The sequence below is a fragment of the Zootoca vivipara genome, chromosome 3 (assembly GCF_963506605.1).
Source record: "Zootoca vivipara chromosome 3, rZooViv1.1, whole genome shotgun sequence".
Lineage (NCBI taxonomy): Eukaryota > Metazoa > Chordata > Lepidosauria > Squamata > Lacertidae > Zootoca > Zootoca vivipara.
Genome location: NC_083278.1, coordinates 31,756,581 through 31,775,297, shown reverse-complemented (window position 1 = coordinate 31,775,297; position 18,717 = coordinate 31,756,581). Strand labels below are relative to the sequence as shown.

The window sequence follows — 18,717 nt, the reverse complement described above, 5'->3', positions numbered from 1 at the left end:
AGCTGCTCGGTTCACTAAGCTTGGCTTCCCCTGTGCCTGGGTGCCTACCTGGTGCTTGAGCCGTTCCATAGTTGCAGGGTGCTGGCTGCAGCTTGCTCTCTGCTACTCCCCTCACACATGCCAATCCTCCCTTGGCATCTCTCTCTTCTGCTTTAGATGCTGCCAACTTCATGCCGGCTGCTACATTTGCAGCCCTCTTCCCTCGGGGTAGCCATCAAAAGATTGTGGGCTTGCTGTCACAGATGGGGTGTTGGCTACTCCCGAGTAAGCACTCCACACATCCTCTGGATTTTCATAGTTTTATTGTGCATGCTATATACAGTGGTGAGATGTCTCAAATCATGTCTGCTCTGCATGGGGCAGAAGCCCACAATGGCGTCTCGTGGGCTCTGACCCCCCTTTTAAGCCTGGGCATCCAAACGCCCCTCCTCCTTGCTCTATGGGTCCTCTGTGGTCCCAAACCAGGCACCTGAGGTGCCGGTCTACCTCCTTTCCAGCCCCTGCTGAAGCTAGCTCCTCCCCTGCTTCCCTGCTACCAGCCTGGAGCTGAGCCACCAGGACTCTGCAGAGCCCTGGACCCGTCTTAACCCTTCCTGTTCCTGATTTAAACTCCCAGACTTGCTGCTGCTCTCCCATCTGATGGAAGTAAGCAGAGTGGGCTGCTCTCTGCAAGCCCTCTCTCTTACAGGTGATAAAAAGTTTAATCACTTCAGTCTGCTGATTATATGCATAGACTCCCTCCTATAAATCAGATGGGATGTATTAGTCTATTCCCAATCCATGCCAGTTCTGTATGTGTGAAGTTGGATGGAAATGACGAGTGAACATTCCCTCGTCATTTCCATCCAACTTCATATTTAGGAACTTATTTATTTAAATGTACATTTTATCTCAATGTATGCTTTTCTAAATGTATTTTTTCTTAAAATATGTACTTTATTGCACTTTCATACTTTTGTGGTGAGAATTGTATCACAAAATTCACCTCTGTCCCTATAAATCATTGGTTGATGGAGTGATAACAATACGCGAAGCTCCATGCTTTCACATCACAAAGAGTACAACATCATTAAGTCAGCAGAGCTTGAGATGTTTTGCATACACAACTGTTTCTATAGAGAAGTAGGCAGAGTTCTGCACAGGTTATCTTGAAAATGTTTCAAAAAGGAGGCAGGAAGTAGATTTGCAACAAATCCATTTCTGTTCTTGTAACTTTGGAATTCTTATTAGCTGCCTTGCTCAGTGGCCTTGAGTGATTAATGATGGAGGAGTATATGCTTGAGTTTAGTTTAATTTGTGTTGGGATAGCATAATATGCACCAAGTGACCTTCCGTCGTGCAAATAAGCATATTGATTGATGCTGAAGAATATTAGGATTTGTTTTTAATTAAAAAGGGGGGCTTTCAAGATCAGAGCATACAAGCTAAAACTTGAGCAAGTATTACATTTCTTTTTAGTATGCCTGAATAAAGTAACATCTTCAAAGCAATTTTCAAATATATTAAATGTTAGAGTCTTCTTCTTTTGCCTTTCCTAGAATTTAATCAGCAGCTATGGCCTTCAGAAGGCAATAGGACAAAGTGCATGGGTATTGCAGGAGTGTCATTCAGGTTAGCAAGCAAGGCTAACAAATTGTTATGTATTTGTCAAAAGTCATCACTCACTAGGATATGAAGCAATGAACATAAAGATGGTAATTTCATAGATCCTGACAGATGCCTAATCCTAGCCATCATCCTTCTTGTTTCGTTACACAGAAGTCCAGCAAACCCAGGGAATAGTATGCTCAAGGAAAGCCATGATAAGACAATGAAAAAAAATGGATTACTGTAATGATATAGAACCATGGATTAGCATAAATTTTATTTATCCCTTCATAATAAGGCATTAGGGACCCAGGTGGCGCTGTGGGTTAAACCACAGAGTCTAGGGCTTGCTGATCAGAAGGTCGGCGGTTCGAATCCCTGCAACGGGGTGAGCTCCCGTTCCTCGGTCCCAGCTCCTGCCCACCTAGCAGTTCGAAAGCACATCAAAGTGCAAGTAGATAAATAGGGACCGCTCCGGCGGGAAGGTAAACGGCGTTTCCGTGCACTGCTCTGGTTCGCCAGAAGCGGCTTAGTCATGCTGGCCACATGACCCAGAAGCTGTCTGCAGACAAATGCCGGCTCCCTCGGCCTATAGAGCGAGATGAGCGCCGCAACCCCAGAGTCGGACACGACTGGACCTGATGGTCAAGGGCCACTTTACCTTTACCTTTAATAAGGCATTGGCCCAGGTGGCACCGTGGGTTAAACCACAGAGCCTAGAGCTTGCTGATCAGAAGGTTGGCGGTTCGAATCCCTGCGATGGGGTGAGCTCCCGTTGCTCGGTCCCAGCTCCTGCCAACCTAGCAGTTCGAAAGCATGTCAAAGTGCAAGTTGATAAATAGGGACCGCTACAGTGGGAAGGTAAACGGCGTTTCCATGTGCTGCTCTGGTTTGCCAGAAGCAGCTTTGTCATGCTGGCCACATGACCTGGAAGCTGTACGCTGGCTCCCGCGGCCAATAATGTGAGATGAGCGCCGCAACCCCAGAGTCGGTCATGACTTGACCTAATGGTCAGGGATCCCTTTACCTAATAAGGCATTGCAAGGGAAATATGTTTCTCCAATAGGATATGATCTTGTTCGATATTCTGTTTTTAATTGAATGTGTTTTTGATCCCAAAATACTCCTACAAAAGCAGTTTGTGAAATATTCTTCCCTGTAAGTTTCAGCAGATATATCAGTGGCAATAAACCTTTGCCAGCCTCAGGGTAGGTCTCTTTAAAAAAATGCCCACATTGTAGACATAAATGTTGCAAATAGAACTAACTGAAGTATATTATTATGTTTTGGGAAATATTATTATGTTTTGGGGAATATTTTGAATGGCTGTTTACTTGATATTTCCCCTAGCATATAACCTCTTTATTGAATTTCCTTATGATAATAATAATTATTATTATTATTTTGTAAATGCCAGTCATAAGTTGTTGGATGTACTCCACTAAGCCTATTGATGGTAGGTTTCCTTATTATGTCTCCACTGGGACAGGTATGAAATTTTGGTGTCCTGTTTTGGTGCCCTGGCTATGTTTTAATAAGTGAATTGTCATGCTTGCTGGAAATGCTTTCTTATTTGCTTTGCTAATGGCCACCACATTTCTGTGGTGGCCACAGTGGCGTCCCTCCCCCCCCCCCTTAAGATGTCATGGAAAAATGCTGTGCCATCATCATATAGAGGCTAAGAACATAGCAAAAATAAGAACCACCTTTACCTACTGCTAAAGGTTAGGGGCAAATGTTGCTACACACATTGGCAAACATGAGAAGCACATCACCTCTGTTCAGAGACATAAATGCCCGCAACCAAGGGATTGAAATGAATAATGTGTGCATCTAAGTGTATGCGATTTAGGTACCCAGGAGGACGGTGTCAAAATCAAGCTTCGTGGTTAGAGCGCATGTCCTGCATGCTGACATTCTGAAGCTCAGTGCTCAGAATCTCCAGTTTTAAAAGATCTCAGCAAGCTGAACTGAGAGGCGTGCATGGGATCTCATTAGCAGCACCTTGGGAAATCAGTGCCAATTAAACTAGATAGTACTGAGCTTGTTGGATCAATGGTCTGGCTGTGTATAAGGCAGTTTCATGTGTTCATAGCACCTAGGCACATCTAGACTTGTGTATATATATTGCAGGGTGGTACAGATAACACATTTGTTCATTTGGTATTAACTGGGTTCACTGGGAACCCAAGGTAGTAAAAGTTAGCATGCTGAAAGATGGCAAATCTAGCAGTATGTACATATTACATATTGCTTTTTTATGCGCTTAAGAGTATTGTTTTATATACTATTACATTAAACGTGCTGGGGATTAATAATCTTTTGCAGCATGTATCATGGATAATATACTTCTAGTACAAGGTTTTAATTATGCTGCTTTAGAAAAATACTGTGCACGCAAATTGGATTTAGTTTGCTAATCCTATTAATAAATATTTGAGCAGCTTTGGCTTTGTTGTCCACCTCCTTGATTACCTTGCTATTGCTTCTTCTGCCTTTGTGCTTTCTACTGATATTGAAATTCCTTATTCTCATTTATAAGCCTCACATGAATGTGATACTTCTTTTTCTTCTGGTGACTGCAGTTGCATTCTCTGTTCAGGTTGAGCATGTTAGCCTGTTAACACTGATAAACTATCACAGATTGCTTATCAGGCCGACCAAAAGCAAGCTGAAAAATGATAATCTATCAGATGTTTGTTATTACTTCAGTTGACTGTATGACAGAATAGTGGTGAATTCAAATGACCAGCTGGAGTGATAGTTAACACTTGGTATGCTTATTATGTTCCAGCAAGATTACCTGAGTGGATTACAAATCTAAGAACTGCCTTACAAGATCAGACAGTGGTCTATCTCTTCCAGCATTCATGCAGTCAGCTAAATGCCTCTGCGAAGTTCAAAAATGTCTGTTACACATTCCAGAATATTTTAATATTCATAGGATATGGTGGATGAATCAGTTTATTTCTGGTTCATATCATTTCTGCTCATAGATTTGCTGCAGGAGTGGGGAACTGGATACAGCCAGCAGGCCAGATTCCTAAATTCCCATGTGGGCAAAGTTTGACAGAGCTCTGCAAAACTCTATAGTCCATTGAGAGGCCTGTGGAAAGGAAAGGCGAGTGTAAATGGCAAAGTTTTTAAAAATGTACAAGCAAGAATACACACCAGTGAGTTACCACCTCATTGTTTTAAGATAAGAAAGAACAAGACATGGACCCCTGCTCCCCCACAAAAGGGATTATTGAGGAAAGTGAATACCCTTTACTTCCCTTTTACAAAAAAGGCCCCTGGATCTACTCGTCTGCAATTTGTCAGGCTTAATCCGGTTCTGGAGTGGCTTCTCCGCCTGTAAATGTCATCCACTTTGACCAAAGGGGAAATTTTTTATAGCCATTTACACTTCATTTTATGCAGAGTGGCTTGGAATCTAAATTATAGCTCAAAGTGAACCTGCACAGAGCAACTCAGAAATAAATGCAAATTTTAAGAAACAGATATAACCTGAATCTTGAGGCCTCTAATGTCTTGAGTAAATTAAATAGCACCGGCTCGACCACGGTATTCTCCTGGAGCACTCTGTGGGTTGGAAGTTGGAGGCACCATATTACAGTGGTTCTGCTTCAACCTGCAGGACTATTACCAATGATCAGCACTGGGACAAGTGCTGGTTGTCACCTTGGTGGTTGTACTGTGGGGTCCTGCAGAGTTCCATCTTTTACCTCTGCTTTTTAGCATCTGTCTATATGAATCCACTGGGAGAGGTAATCTGAGGATTTGAAGCAAGGTGTCACTCATTTTTGGAGGATACCCAGCTTTAGCTCTCTATACCATCTGAATTATCTGAACTGTGCAAGTGTTTGCCCAGTGCTTGGATGCAGTAATGGGGTAGGAGATGGCCAGTAAACTCAGCTTGAATCCTGACAAGTTGGAGGCACTGTGGGTGGAAGGTCTAGGAAGTGGGAAGATGGCCTGTTCTAGGTGGAACCCAACATAAATTCCAATACCCTAATCTACAGTGGTACCTCGGGTTAAGACCTTAATTCGTTCTGGAGGTCCGTTCTTAACCTGAAACTGTTCTTAACCTGAGGTTCCACTTTAGCTAATGGGGCCTCCCGCTGCTGCTGCGCGATTTCTGTTCTCATCCTGAAGCAAAGTTCTTAACCCGAGGTACTATTTCTGGGTTAGCGGAGTCTGTAACCTGAAGCATCTGTAACCCGAGGTACCACTGTATATGAAATGGTGCTATATAATGAGATGCTAATATTTATCTACCCTCAGTGTTTATTTCCAAAATAAAACCCCAAAGCCTTCTGCTAGCTGTTTATCATTCCTACTGGTAAATCTAGAGGTGCAGGAGCTTATCAAGGCAATCCCATACAGTGGTATCTCTACTTACGAATAACTCTACTTACGAATGTTTCTACTTACGAATGGAGCTCCGTCCGCCATCTTGGATGAATTTTTTCTCCCAATGCATTCCTATGGGATTCGACTTACAATTTTTTTCGACTTACGAATGTGTGTTCGGAACACATTAAATTCGTAAGTAGAGGTACCACTGTAGTTATCTCCCACAAAGACCAAAGAAAAAGAACCAGAATTATGCCAGTCTTGTTAAAAGCAGCCGAAAGCTGCTCCCCTCCAGTATCTGCCACTTGAAGCAGCTTTATCAGTCCGCCTAATGTCTGCCTACTGTCTTCTAATGCCTGGCGTGCTGTGGTCTATGGTGTCATGAAGAGTCAGACACGACTAAACGATTAAACAACAACAACAACAATGTCAGGTGAGCCCTGATTGCACTACTGTCAGTCATTGGACTGCCAATTTAACAGAATGAAGAAACAAGGCAAGCAAGACCTGCCAGGGGAAAAGCCTGGCTAAAGAGAGAGGGCCCCTTTGGGAGAGGAACTATTTGGGGAGCACTCCAGTTGTACTTTCTGAACGTGGAAATCTCTCTCTCCTTTTCCAGTGCTATTACATTCCTGATCATTCATCTCTGTTTCTCTTTAGTATGCCTCTTAACCTTTCCCCCTCTATTAATAATTATCAGCATACCTGATATTGATAAATGATATAGCTTCACATATATTGGTTTATTTTCTTTTAACCTTCATATATCCTTTCCTTAATTGTGTTTTAAAGTCTACAGTTTTTAACCTTTTAGGGTAGAGAATGGTCTAATATTTCATTATGATATTGTGCTTTGGTGTACGTCTGTGTTGTGCGTTATAGACAGATAGAATGACACAGATATATTACCCAGCAATTAAGATATTGTTGTAATTATTTTAAAGCCATCTAACCAATCTGGAAATTATTTATTTATGTTCTCATTCACTTTCCTACCAAGAGACCGTCATTGTAACTTATATAATAAAAGCAATTAAGGCCAACAACCACATTATTAAAATGTCAAATAAAAATATATAAACTTAAGAGTATTAGGAAAATGGCAACAAATATAGCAGTATAATAAAGAGCCAGGACAACAAAAAGTCACCTGAGACCAAAGGTGTGGTGGCATAAAATGGTCCTTACAGCCCAAGACAATGTCTGTGTTGTAGGGGTTGTATAAACTTCCAGAGAAAGGGATTACATAGCCTGGGCTCCATCACTGAAAAGGCCCTGTCCTAAGTCACCACCAACCGCAACCCAAGCTGTTCACCTCAGCTGACAAAGTAGGTTATTTTGATTAAAGGTATAGAGCTTTAAAACCTAATGGACAGCACTTTGAATTCTCCCTGAAAATGAACTAGGAGCCACAGCAGCTTAAATAATAATGCAGTAACGTGCTTCTTATAAAGCACACCCAGAAGTGGACTGGTGATGGCATTCTTCACCAGCTGTAGTTTCTGAGCACTTTTCAGAGATGACTCCATGGAAAGCATGTTACACTAGTGCAGGCATCCCCAAACTGCGGCCCCCCCAGATGTTTTGGCCTACAACTCCCATGATCCCTAGCTAACAGGACCAGTGGTTGCGGAAGATGGGAATTGTAGTCCAAAACATCTGGAGGGCCAAAGTTTGGGGGTGCCTGCACTAGTGCAACCTGGATGAGACCGAGGATGCAATAGGAACTACCATATTTTTCCATCTATAAGACACCCCCACGTATAAGACACCCCCTTATTTTTCTGGACTCAGATTTAAGAAAATGGGGGGATATATCCATGTATAAGACACCCCCTAATTTTTGACATTATTTTAAGGGGGGGAACCTAGTTTTATACATGGAAAAGTACGGTATATCTCATGTCACCAGAAAAGAGTTAGCACTCCCAGAGCCTGACTCTTCAGGAATAGGATCTTTTAAGGCATTTAAGGCATATATAAAGAGCCAGTGTGGTGTAGTGGTTAAGAGCGGTGGACTCATAATCTGGTGAACCAGGTTTGCTTCCCTGCTCCTGCACATGCAGCTGCTGGGTGACCTTGGGCTAGTCACACTTCTCTGAAGTCTCTCAGCCTCACTCACCTCACAGAGTGTTTGTTGTGGGGGAGGAAGGGAAAGGAGATTGTCAGCCACTTTGAGAACTCCTTAAGCGGAGTGAAAGGCAGGATATCAAGTCCATACTCCTCTTCTTCTTCTTCTTCTTCTTCTTCTTCTTCTTCTTCTTCTTCTTCTTCTTCTTCTTCTTCTTCTTCTTCTACAAATACGAATAGATTACTCCACAGATTACTTGTAGATTTCTCTCTTCCACCCACTCCAATAAGTGAATGTCAAATTAATTAACAGTTATCTTCAAATCACATGGAAAATGTGATGCACAAGTTTTTGGGCTCATGATACAGGAATACCCAAAGGATTGCAAACAAGATGAACTTAGGTGGTCCTACTAGGTTATTTTAGAAAACTGGAAGGGATGCTAAAGGAATTGTTAACTTTTAAATGTGCCGATTCCTTGTGAAATAAGAATCCAAGCCCTCTTACACAGCTAGAAGTGTTTGCAAGGTGGTTCTAAATTTTAATAGGTGTTATTCATAATATATATTTCAACTACATTTAATATGAAGAATTTAATTTCACTCTTCCATCTAGCTCTGAAGCTTTAAATTTCCTATGCAGCCACTACATCTTCATTAGGAGTAGAATTTGGATTCATACTGTTCCCTGGATCCCAACTTCACTACCATATGAACATTGACTTTGAATTTATTAACAGATAGAATCTTCATTACCCTTAAGTTAAGTTTTCTAGCTAGTATTAAAATGGAAACATATGCGTCCTTTTTTCTTTAGCCAAGCTTGGCTAATCAGCAATGCATATCTAATTTTTTAGAATCAGAAGGGCAGATTGAATTGTTAATAAATTGGTTGGAAGGTAGGTAGGTGAGTGAAACTTAACCATGCAAAAACTTCTTTGAAATATGTAACTATAATACATATATTTTCTAGGAATGTAAACTGAAGAATGGGATGCCCAAAGCAAAACCAAAAAGAACATCAGGAAGCTGGTTCATAATGCCATCTCTTAACTCTCACCTGGCTTGAGAGCAGTACATGCGAAAAGGATCTAGGAGTCTTGGTAGACCACAAACTTGACATGAGTCAACAGTGTGATGCAGCAGCTAAAAAAGCCAATGCAATTCTGGGCTGCATCAATAGGAGTTTAGCATCTAGATCAAGGGAAGTAATAGTACCACTGTATTCTGCTCTGGTCAGACCTCACCTGGAGTACTGTGTCCAGTTCTGGGCACCACAGTTCAAGGAGGATACTGACGAGCTGGAACGTGTTCTGAGGAGGGGAACCAAAATGGTCAAAGGCCTGGAGACGATGCCTTATGAGGAACGGCTTAGGAAGCTGGGTATGTTTAGCCTGGAGAAGAGAAGGTTAAGGGGTGATATGATAGCCATGTTCAAATATATAAAAGGATGTCATATAGAGGAGGGAGAAAGGTTGTTTTCTGCTGCTCCAGAGAAGCGGACACGGAGCAATGGATTCAAACTACAAGAAAGAAGATTCCACCTAAACATTAGGAAGAACTTCCTGACAGTAAGAGCTGTTCGGCAGTGGAATTTGCTGCCAAGGAGTGTAGTGGAGTCTCCTTCTTTGGAGGTCTTTAAGCAGAGGCTTGACAGCCATATGTCAAGAATGCTTTAATGGTGTTTCCTGCTTGGCAGGGGGTTGGACTGGATGGCCCTTGTGGTCTCTTCCAACTCTATGACTCTATGATTCTAACTTGAGATCATTTGGATTTTAAATTGTGAAAGATAATCTTAGATTTCTCACTTGACTCTATTACATGTTGGGCAACAGTGTGCATATCCATGAGTGTGCCTCTTCTCCTGCTGAATTTGAACCAAATAAGAACAAATCAATAAAAGTGCGTAAAATTCAATTGTAAAAAATGGGTTCAGAACTTTGAAATAATTGTTCACAGTCATTTGAACCTATTAATATTTCTCTGTGAACATAGTTTTCAGCCTTTGCAAACTGTAAATAAGGGTGAACAAAGGTGTACAGAGCAAAGAGACTTGTGAACACATTTATGGCATTAGCTTTTATGAACTATAGTTCGCTTAATCAGATGCATAAAGTGCTATCTTGAGTTGCAGATACATGTATTGGCAGATTGAGTGGGAAGATTTTAAAAAGTGACCCGCTAATATAATAAACCGAAAGAACATCTGTGAGTAAAGAACTGGTTTTTCCAATATAAACTAAACCATCAGATTCCCTAAGATCAAAATACTGCTGTGATTTTGCTAGACTTCAACCTGCATAGCAAGGGGGCATTAAAAATTCTAATTGCTTTGGAAAGTGGAAGTTGTCAATCTATAACACTCAGTACCACTAGTCAGCCCTGGGCACATCAGTACCCTAATTACATAAAGTCTGGCTCTTCACCAATGTTTTAACACTTGATTTATTTCCTGTTTGAGTTTGTTCAATAGAGCCAGAGTTAATTGGTTTTCCAAATGAGTGCTAAAATATAAAGATCCAGCTTCATTAAGTGGAGGCTGTACTTAATATGCACCACTGAGTTGTAAGTCCATGTAAAGGTTACTGGGGTGAGATTTCCGGGCTTTCTCTAACAAACCACAGTCTTGCACTAGTCTGCTTTGCTTACAAATAACAGATAAAATGTTAACTTCTCATTGCTGGTGCGTTTTCCCTTCACCTCTTTTTTTTTCCTCTCAAGATGAACTAAAAATATTCAGTGCAATTAATTTCTGGGTATGTATGCTGGTTGTAACATTCTGCAAACAAAATCTTCCCATTCTAGAGATGTGTTCTGGGTGTAGAAGCTCCAATATATTCCTAGAACTGGCACACTACCCTTCAACATTCCTCAGAAAATAGGGGCATTCTATTCTACGCCCATGGAATGTCCCTAAAAGTTCTCCCGTTTAGAGGAACATCTAGCCCTACTAAATATACATAGCCATTCCGTTTCCACCCTTTCCAAACTATCTCAAAGAACTAAGTTACTTCTTTGTTTGATAAGGAAACAACCATTTACTATCTGTATAAGAAAATGCTCTTCAAGAATTGCAATTATTGGAGTGTGTTGCTTTATAGAGAGAGTGGGCTGTTTTACAGTACAGTAAAGGACATTAGTTTGCCTGGGGCCACTGTGTAATATACTTAGTTCAATGGTTAATCAGCCTTGTGCACTTGTCTAATGAATGACTTGTAATGCATGACTCTGCCAGGCTTTTCCTTTTGTGTAATTTAAACCACATTATGGGATGATGATAACCCAGGATATTTACTTCCAACCTTGAAATGACTGAGGGGTGCTGCATGCCATAAGAGAATTTTGACTCTGGCGTGTCAAATATGCTTTATCAAGTTTTTGTCACAGTTATTAGTCTAGCAACCATGAAGCATTCCTCTTGGACATGCACCCGTTGGTGTGGTACAATGAAAAGATTTATCAGCTGCGTCGGTTTAAGTATCAATAAAATACTCACTTTGGGCTTTAATATTGATTAACAAATGACTTACCCAAAGCCTGGCCATATTGTGAAGGTCACCTGAAATTACATTGGAAAAGCATATTTTAGAAATGCGTCAGCATGCTTCACCTTGCCAGAGACTTGTTAAAGTTCTTCTGTCACATCATGCCCCATTTTGGGCAGACCAAATGACAGAGTGCATACTTGGGCAGCAAACTAATTGTGGTAACATATCCCATTAAGAATGCTGGGTTCAGCACGCAGGGGCTTTTCTTCAATTGCAACTACCTTTAATGAGAAGCAGCACAGCACAAGCCACATTACTAGCCTGACAATTTGTTCTAGTGATTTATTATGCCTGGGCTGCTGTTGCCGACATGAAAAGACTGCAGAACATTTGTCTGATGTTAGTGCATGTTGACTTCCCAACTCCATCAAGGCAGCAATAAGAATAAACTGCACAACATGCTTGGTATTTACTCAGCATGTTTTCTTTGAAAACGAACAGCAGCATCAGGTGAGGTGCTATTCTTTCCGAAACTATGCAAAAGTAACACAAAGAACATAGGGCGGCACCACCAATAAGGAGACCAGTAGGGAGGAGGAGGATGACAAAATAGGTATTGAGAGGATCTGCTTCTCTTTCTTTCTTTCTTTCTTTCTTTCTTTCTTTCTCTTTCTTTCTTTGGCTTAAATAAATGCGAAATAACACTTGATGCAGTCTTTTAATATTGAAAGGGGATGGAAAAGGGAGCCCTTTGTCTCACTGGTGTGATAGCATTCTTCCATCCTTTTGTAAATTCTTGTCTATTTTTTATAGTGCTGGAAATCTCTCTGCTTTGATTTTACAACTTTATTCCTTTATTATGTTACCAAGTTAAATAAAATATGAGCATGCATGAATCTTAAGTAAAGGTAAAGGTACCCCCTGACCGTTAGTTCCAGTCACGGACGACTCTGTGGTTGCGGCGCTCATCTCGCTCTATAGACCGAGGGAGCCGGCGTTTGTCCGCAGACAGCTTCCGGGTCATGTGGCCAGCATGACTAAGCCGCTTCTGGTGACCCAGAGCAGGCGCACAGAAACGCTGTTTACCTTCCCACCGGGGCAGTGCTATTTATCTACTTGCACTTTGACGTGCTTTCGAACTGCTAGGTGGGCAGGAGCAGGGACTGAGCAACGGGAGCTCACCCTGTCATGGGGATTCGAACTGCCAACCTTCTGATCAGCGAGCCCTAGGCTCAGTGGTTTATTTCTACAAAGAAAAGGTGTTTTGTGTTATATATATATATATATTAAACAGCAATGAATAAATAAAATTGTTCCCATCAGCTCAAGGAGCATGCCCAACATATAGAAAGACATCTAGTTTAGGACACCCAGGAGTTGTCAGGGCATTCAAGTTCTGGGGCTTTTATTTAGATGGGTTTAGTTACCTAGAGTCCCTAATAACTTAAGTGTTTAGAACCAATGAACTGGCCAGAAATATAGGTGCTTCTAATGCATATAATGTGTGGTCTGAAGCATTAGAGGGGAAGGCCTTCCCTAAAAAGTAGTGAGAAATTTCTTTAATTTGGACCAGAAACCAAGTATTGAAGCAACTGCTAAATATCTAGAAGATAGTTAATGAAGAAATGTTCCATATAAAAGCTATCTCCTTTTCTCCATCTACTTCCCACTTCATATGGAAGAATGTTTAATCAAAGCAAGAAATGATACTGAGGCAGACTGAAATGTCAGATACCTTATTGCTTTTTTTCTAAAACAAAAGTTAACATCCCCCTTGATTCTATGTATTTTTACTTTGAGAAACTTCTCCCAATTGTTAGTATACCTCCTGTGCTCTGCTACCCAGGCATTCCCCCCTCCCATTTTTGCAGTAGTTTTCCACTGGTACTGAAGGGAGGGTCCTTAAATTAGGTCGTAATGAATTTCATCTTTGATATTCTTTCTGACTCTTTATATAGAGCTCCCATTGATATCCGTGGGTGTTCTGCATATTGAAGGAGACCAGAACATCTGAACTGAGATCAATCATGCAGATCTGAAAGAAAAAGTTTCCTGTCAGTGTGGAATAGAATGTAAAATGATGCAAGTTTCAGGAGGGTGCTTCCTTATACATTATAGATGGCCTCTTTTCTGGCACTTAAAGCTTTCTTCCTGAAATTCACCTGCATCACTACACATACTTCTTTTAAGTTCATAACTTCACTTTTAGAGTTGACGTTTCCCTGGGTCTAATGGTATTTGTGCGACATCAAGCCCCACTTTGTTTTGCCTCAGATTTGAAGACGGGAAATAAGTTATTGAAAAACTACACTAGACAAAAATTCTCTTTGAATGGGACACCTGCCGGGATGATGAGTTACCTAGTGCAGGATATTTAGCATTGATTCATAATGGCCCAGCATCCTGAAGCTGTCGTAAAAGGAAACATAACTAATTCCATATCCTGTATGTATGTATATGAATGGAAACTTTTATTCACTGAAGATAAAATGCAGGTCCTCAAACAACTGTTCCAAAGAATTGTTTCTACCCTTAAGGATCAATATGTGTCAATTAGTGGCAGAAAACGCCTGGAAAATATGACACAGTGATGGCAGGATTAAAACTTCTCAGTTATTCCAGAGATCCTTAGGGGGCGAATGTTAGAGATTTCAAACTGAAGCTGTAAAGCTCTGTTAACACAGCTAAATTCTTCCTCTTCCTGAGGATGCTCAGCTATTTATAGGTATCTGTCAGGGGTTCTTGCGACTACTCTAGAGTAACGACGCTCCACATGCTTGTCTTTAAACAGTTTTTATTAGTGCAGTCTATTTACAGTGAGACAGGTGTGTAAAAACATGTCTGCTCATTCCAATGCAGAATCCGGCACTGCCCCCCCCCCCACGTGATCTTCTCCAACATAGGAGTCTCGGGACAGTGAATCTCCTCCCTTTTTTTTCTCCTGCGTAATTCCGTAACCGGAGGAAAGGGTCTACGCTCCATGCTTTCCTTTTCCCCCTTCTCCCCCTCTCTTTCCTCCCTCCTGTGTAGCCGTGGCTTTCCCATGCTGCTGGAGCCCTGGCCCTCTCTCTCCACTTCCTGACTGGCCTCCTCAGAGCCCTCGCTTCTATCACGGCTTGGGGAGGAGCTACTTCTGATGCAAGGGGGAGGTTCTCTGTACTTTCTTCCCCTTACAGTATCCTTATTATTTATCAGGGTGTATCTACACTTCCCTATTCCCACTTTGGCACTGTAGCACCAGGTGGAAAGGCTTGTGCTAGCAGAAACTTTGTTCATCCCCGTATAGCATATTGACAAGACAGGAGAATATTTAGGCCAACAGGCACACATATAGGGAGCTGTTAGATTGAATGCATAAGGTCCCATGGAATCAACAAGGTTGAGTTTATGATACACCTCCAGTTAAAAGATCTCAACTTTAGGGGTGGGAAATGCTATAAAATGGTTAAGGTGCTTCCACAGCACTGAGAAGGATTGATTTTAGTGTGCATATTTCGTTAATATTGAAAGCATTTTTATCCCACTCTTCAATTGAAAAAGACTCCCAGAGTAGCTTACAAAGATTAATAATAGGCAAATCCTGCCCTCAGGATTACAATATTTAAAAAGCACATGACAAAATTAAATGTGTTTAGGAGGGTTGAGCGCAAAAGCAAACACACAGACACAATTTCTTAGTTGCAAAGGTCAGCTGTTAAGAATTCAGCAGGTCGTGATGCTGGATCTAAGCATCATGGCAGGACTGATGCTTCCCCTCTCTCTGAGGGCCTCAGTGATAGCAGATCATAGCAGGAGGGAGAGAGAGGTTGGAGGGGTTTCAGCTGCAGCTGTGTGATGGAGGATGCACACTAGAGGGGGTTTGATTTAACCCAAGACAACATATTGACTAGAAAGGGGTGGAAGGAGAACAATATCTGTGGGAAATTTGTGCTGGATTAAAAAAAGAAAAAGAAAAAGAGTTAATAGGACAGGGTCACCAACCTTTTAGCGGGGCTAGTGGGCAAATTGGAATATTGGGAAAGAGCTGTGGGCACAAGTCACAAAATGGCTGCCACAGAGGAAACGTGGCATAACACAAAATGAGTGCTGCATAAAGAGGCAGGACCACATAAAGAGGCAGGACCACAAAATGGAGTGGGCATGCTCTCCATTATTGGGGGAAAGGCACCTGTCTTTGCTGCTGCTGCACTCCTTCACAGAGAGAAACTCTTTACCCCTCCCTGTTCAGGATGGAAGGGAGGGTGTCTAATCCTGGCATCCAGTGAAATGTGGGCATGTTTAAGGTGCCATATTCAATGTAGGAGAAGCTAAGCAAGTACAAACAGAACTTGGGCAGGAAGAGTCAAACTGTTGTGCATTATGAATTTTTGAGGAGATTTTTACAAAGACTTTTTTGTGGGTGCCATTGGAAGTAGAGTGGGCACACTGGTGCCTGCAAGTGCTGCAGTGGCGACTCTTTGCTGTTATACTACTAATAATTTATATAGCATAACTAATACATACAGCTTGTGTCCTGTGAGTATTGATGTTTCTGGCTTATACTGGAAATGTTCCCCCAATATCCCATCCTGCCAGTGGTTTTGCCATAGATCAGTGGTAGAGCACATACTGAAGGTCTCAGGCTCATTGACTGCATTTCCAGGGATGCCTAGGAAAAAGACTCCTGGAGATTCACTGCTAGTCAATGTGAAAAATATTGAGCTAGATGGAACAATGGCTTGTCTTGTTATAAGAGTTCCCTGTGTTCATATAAGTTTACTTTCTTTATTTTGGAGCACTGCCTTTGATTATGAGTTGAATGTCATGTCCTGAGTTTGTTCTGTCATTCTTTCACCAGCCAACCTTTTGACAAAACCTGCTATTCCACAATGAAAATTGAATCTGGCTCCCTGCATTTGCCAGCTGTTGAGAATGTCATTAGATTACTGAATCCCTGAAGGAAGTCATAGCTGTAAAGACTAGGTTTTTCCATCATGTCTACTTGATCAGGCCAATGACAACTTTACTAAAGTATGGAATAAAAATGAGTTGCAAGAGTTACAAAAGTATTGTGAAGCAAGTATTTACCCCTTTCATGAATCCCTCAAGATGAGGTGTGCCGAAAGGTGTTGGTTGCTTTTGTAGTGGTGGTTGTTGGTATTGTTATTTTAAATCACAGCTGTAATAGAGCTTAGGGGGCAAATAATAAGAGGTGTGACATGTTTGTTTTAAATTAACCTTAAGTGTGTGGCAAGGCACTGGATCTCCTAGCTCCCCCCAAAATAAATACACCAACACAAGTATATTGGGTTAATAGGATAAATAAGGCCACAACTTTATTGGTTACAGATGTGAGCGGTTTGGCTTAGCCAATTGGGTGAAGCAAGACTATATCCTTACTCCTGCCTGACTGCAGGAAGTCTCTTAAGGGTCAACCACCAGAAGGGGGAGCCCTATGATGTAAATCAATTGAGCACCCCCAGGGTCACCGTTGGAGTCTGGCATGGTCCTAGCCCACGGCCAGGCTTCAGACAGGAACCACCCTGGATCCCTTTAACAGGTTACTCTTAACGTGGAGGAGCAGGTGGAGGTACAACCTCCCTGCCCATAATAAGGCTCATGGCCAGTCTCATGCTCTGTCGGTGGAAGAATGTTTGATTTGGAGAGGAATAAAAATAACTTCCCGGTAAGTGTTTTTTGCCCGAAAGGATTGAAATTGCACTTCCTCCACTAGCAGTCTCATTTTACAGTAAAAAAAAGGGACTGAAACAGGCTAATGTGAATTTGTTTCGTTTTATTAGATGAGCAAATCCAGCTTAATTAGATCTTTGGCTGTCTATCTTTGAAATTAAGAGAACATTATATTTGCATAAAATATGCAATATGCATTTTGCAGAAACAAAGTAGAGGAAATTTTGACACTTTACATAAATATCACGCAATTAAATGTCAGGTGCATGCAAACAGAGTAAACATACATGCATATTTTTTTGCCTAGGCTTATTTGAAGTATCTGAATAATCATACAGGCAGCTTCACACTCAACAATAGTGTTGAGATGTAGCACTGACAGTTTCTTCCTATAAATGACAACTCATTAGGAGATCCAGAGCTCAAGCAAATAACTCTAGATGGTGAGAATTAGGAAGGGCCATGGCTCAGTGGTAGAGAACATGATCTGCATGCAAAAGGTCCCATGTTCAACCCCTGGCATCTCCAGGGAGTGCTGTGAGACCCCTGCTTGAAACCATAGAGAGCAAGTGCCATTCAGTGTGTACAGGAACATTCACAATCAGTATAATGTAACTTCCTATGCTCCTATTGTATTTACCGTATGTATGTATGTATGTATGTATGTATGTATGTATGTATGTATGTATGTATGTATATCCCAATTTCCATAATGGAATCCAAGGCGGAGGCAAACATATGGCTCTCAAGCAGCTGCCTCTCCAGACACTGAGCTGACCCAAGCCTGCTTTGCTCCTGCAAAGCAGTAGTCTCATGTGCCTTCAGATCCAGTATGGCCTGAGACCGTTTGTCCAGCATGTATTTATTTCCATTCAAGCGGTTTGCCCATGGACCAGAGATCAAACAAGAGATCACCCCAGAGATCAAACAAGAGAGCCAATTACATATTTGACGTTCCGGTAGACCCATTAAAATCATTGGCCCCCCACTTAGCCATGTTAACTACAGGGTGTCTACTCTGAGTAAAACTTTGTTGAGAACTTTCAGCCCCAGGTTCTAAGACTGGGCTGAAATAATTCCTCCAGTATTTTATTTTTTGGGGGGGGGAGTCTCCCTATGAAAATGGGGGGCAATATTCTTCTGCTTTCTTGGCAGGGGGAGAAGAATTTCAGTTGGCGATTGCCACTTACCTTAATGCGTCTCGCAAGGAAATGCAGGCAGCAGGTAGCAGTGACAAGGGCCTAGTATTGTATCGCACCAACTGGATTTCCGAGAATCCATTGGGAGCTATGTGATGTGCAACTATGCGGTATTGTTCCCAAGGCGTTCTGGGTTAAGCAGGTGTCTGTAAGCTGCGGAGTGAGCTTTGCACCACAATGAGTAGCTTCTTTTTTTCAACTTAGAAAATGGAAAACCTTTGGTCACATCACAAGGTGGGTTAAGATAAGTGGCAACCTCATTCTGCCCTGCTGCCAAAGTAAATTTTGAATTACTAAATTAATGTTACATTTCAGTTACAATGGACTACCCATTCTCCTATGGTGCA

At 41.7% G+C, this 18,717-nt stretch overlaps 1 protein-coding gene across 2 annotated transcripts in view; it reads left to right on the top strand.

Annotated features, from left to right (window-relative positions):
* Positions 1 to 18,717, top strand: part of KHDRBS2 (KH RNA binding domain containing, signal transduction associated 2) — a 309,633-nt gene that overhangs the window by 247,028 nt on the left and 43,888 nt on the right. Inside the window, exon 8 of one of the 2 annotated variants that reach the window (XM_035110690.2) lies at positions 10,142 to 10,153. The exons of the other annotated variant lie outside the window; for it this stretch is intronic. Coding sequence (XP_034966581.1) covers positions 10,142 to 10,153 — 12 coding nt within the window. The remainder of the gene's footprint in view (positions 1 to 10,141; positions 10,154 to 18,717) is intronic. 2 annotated transcript variants of the gene reach the window in all.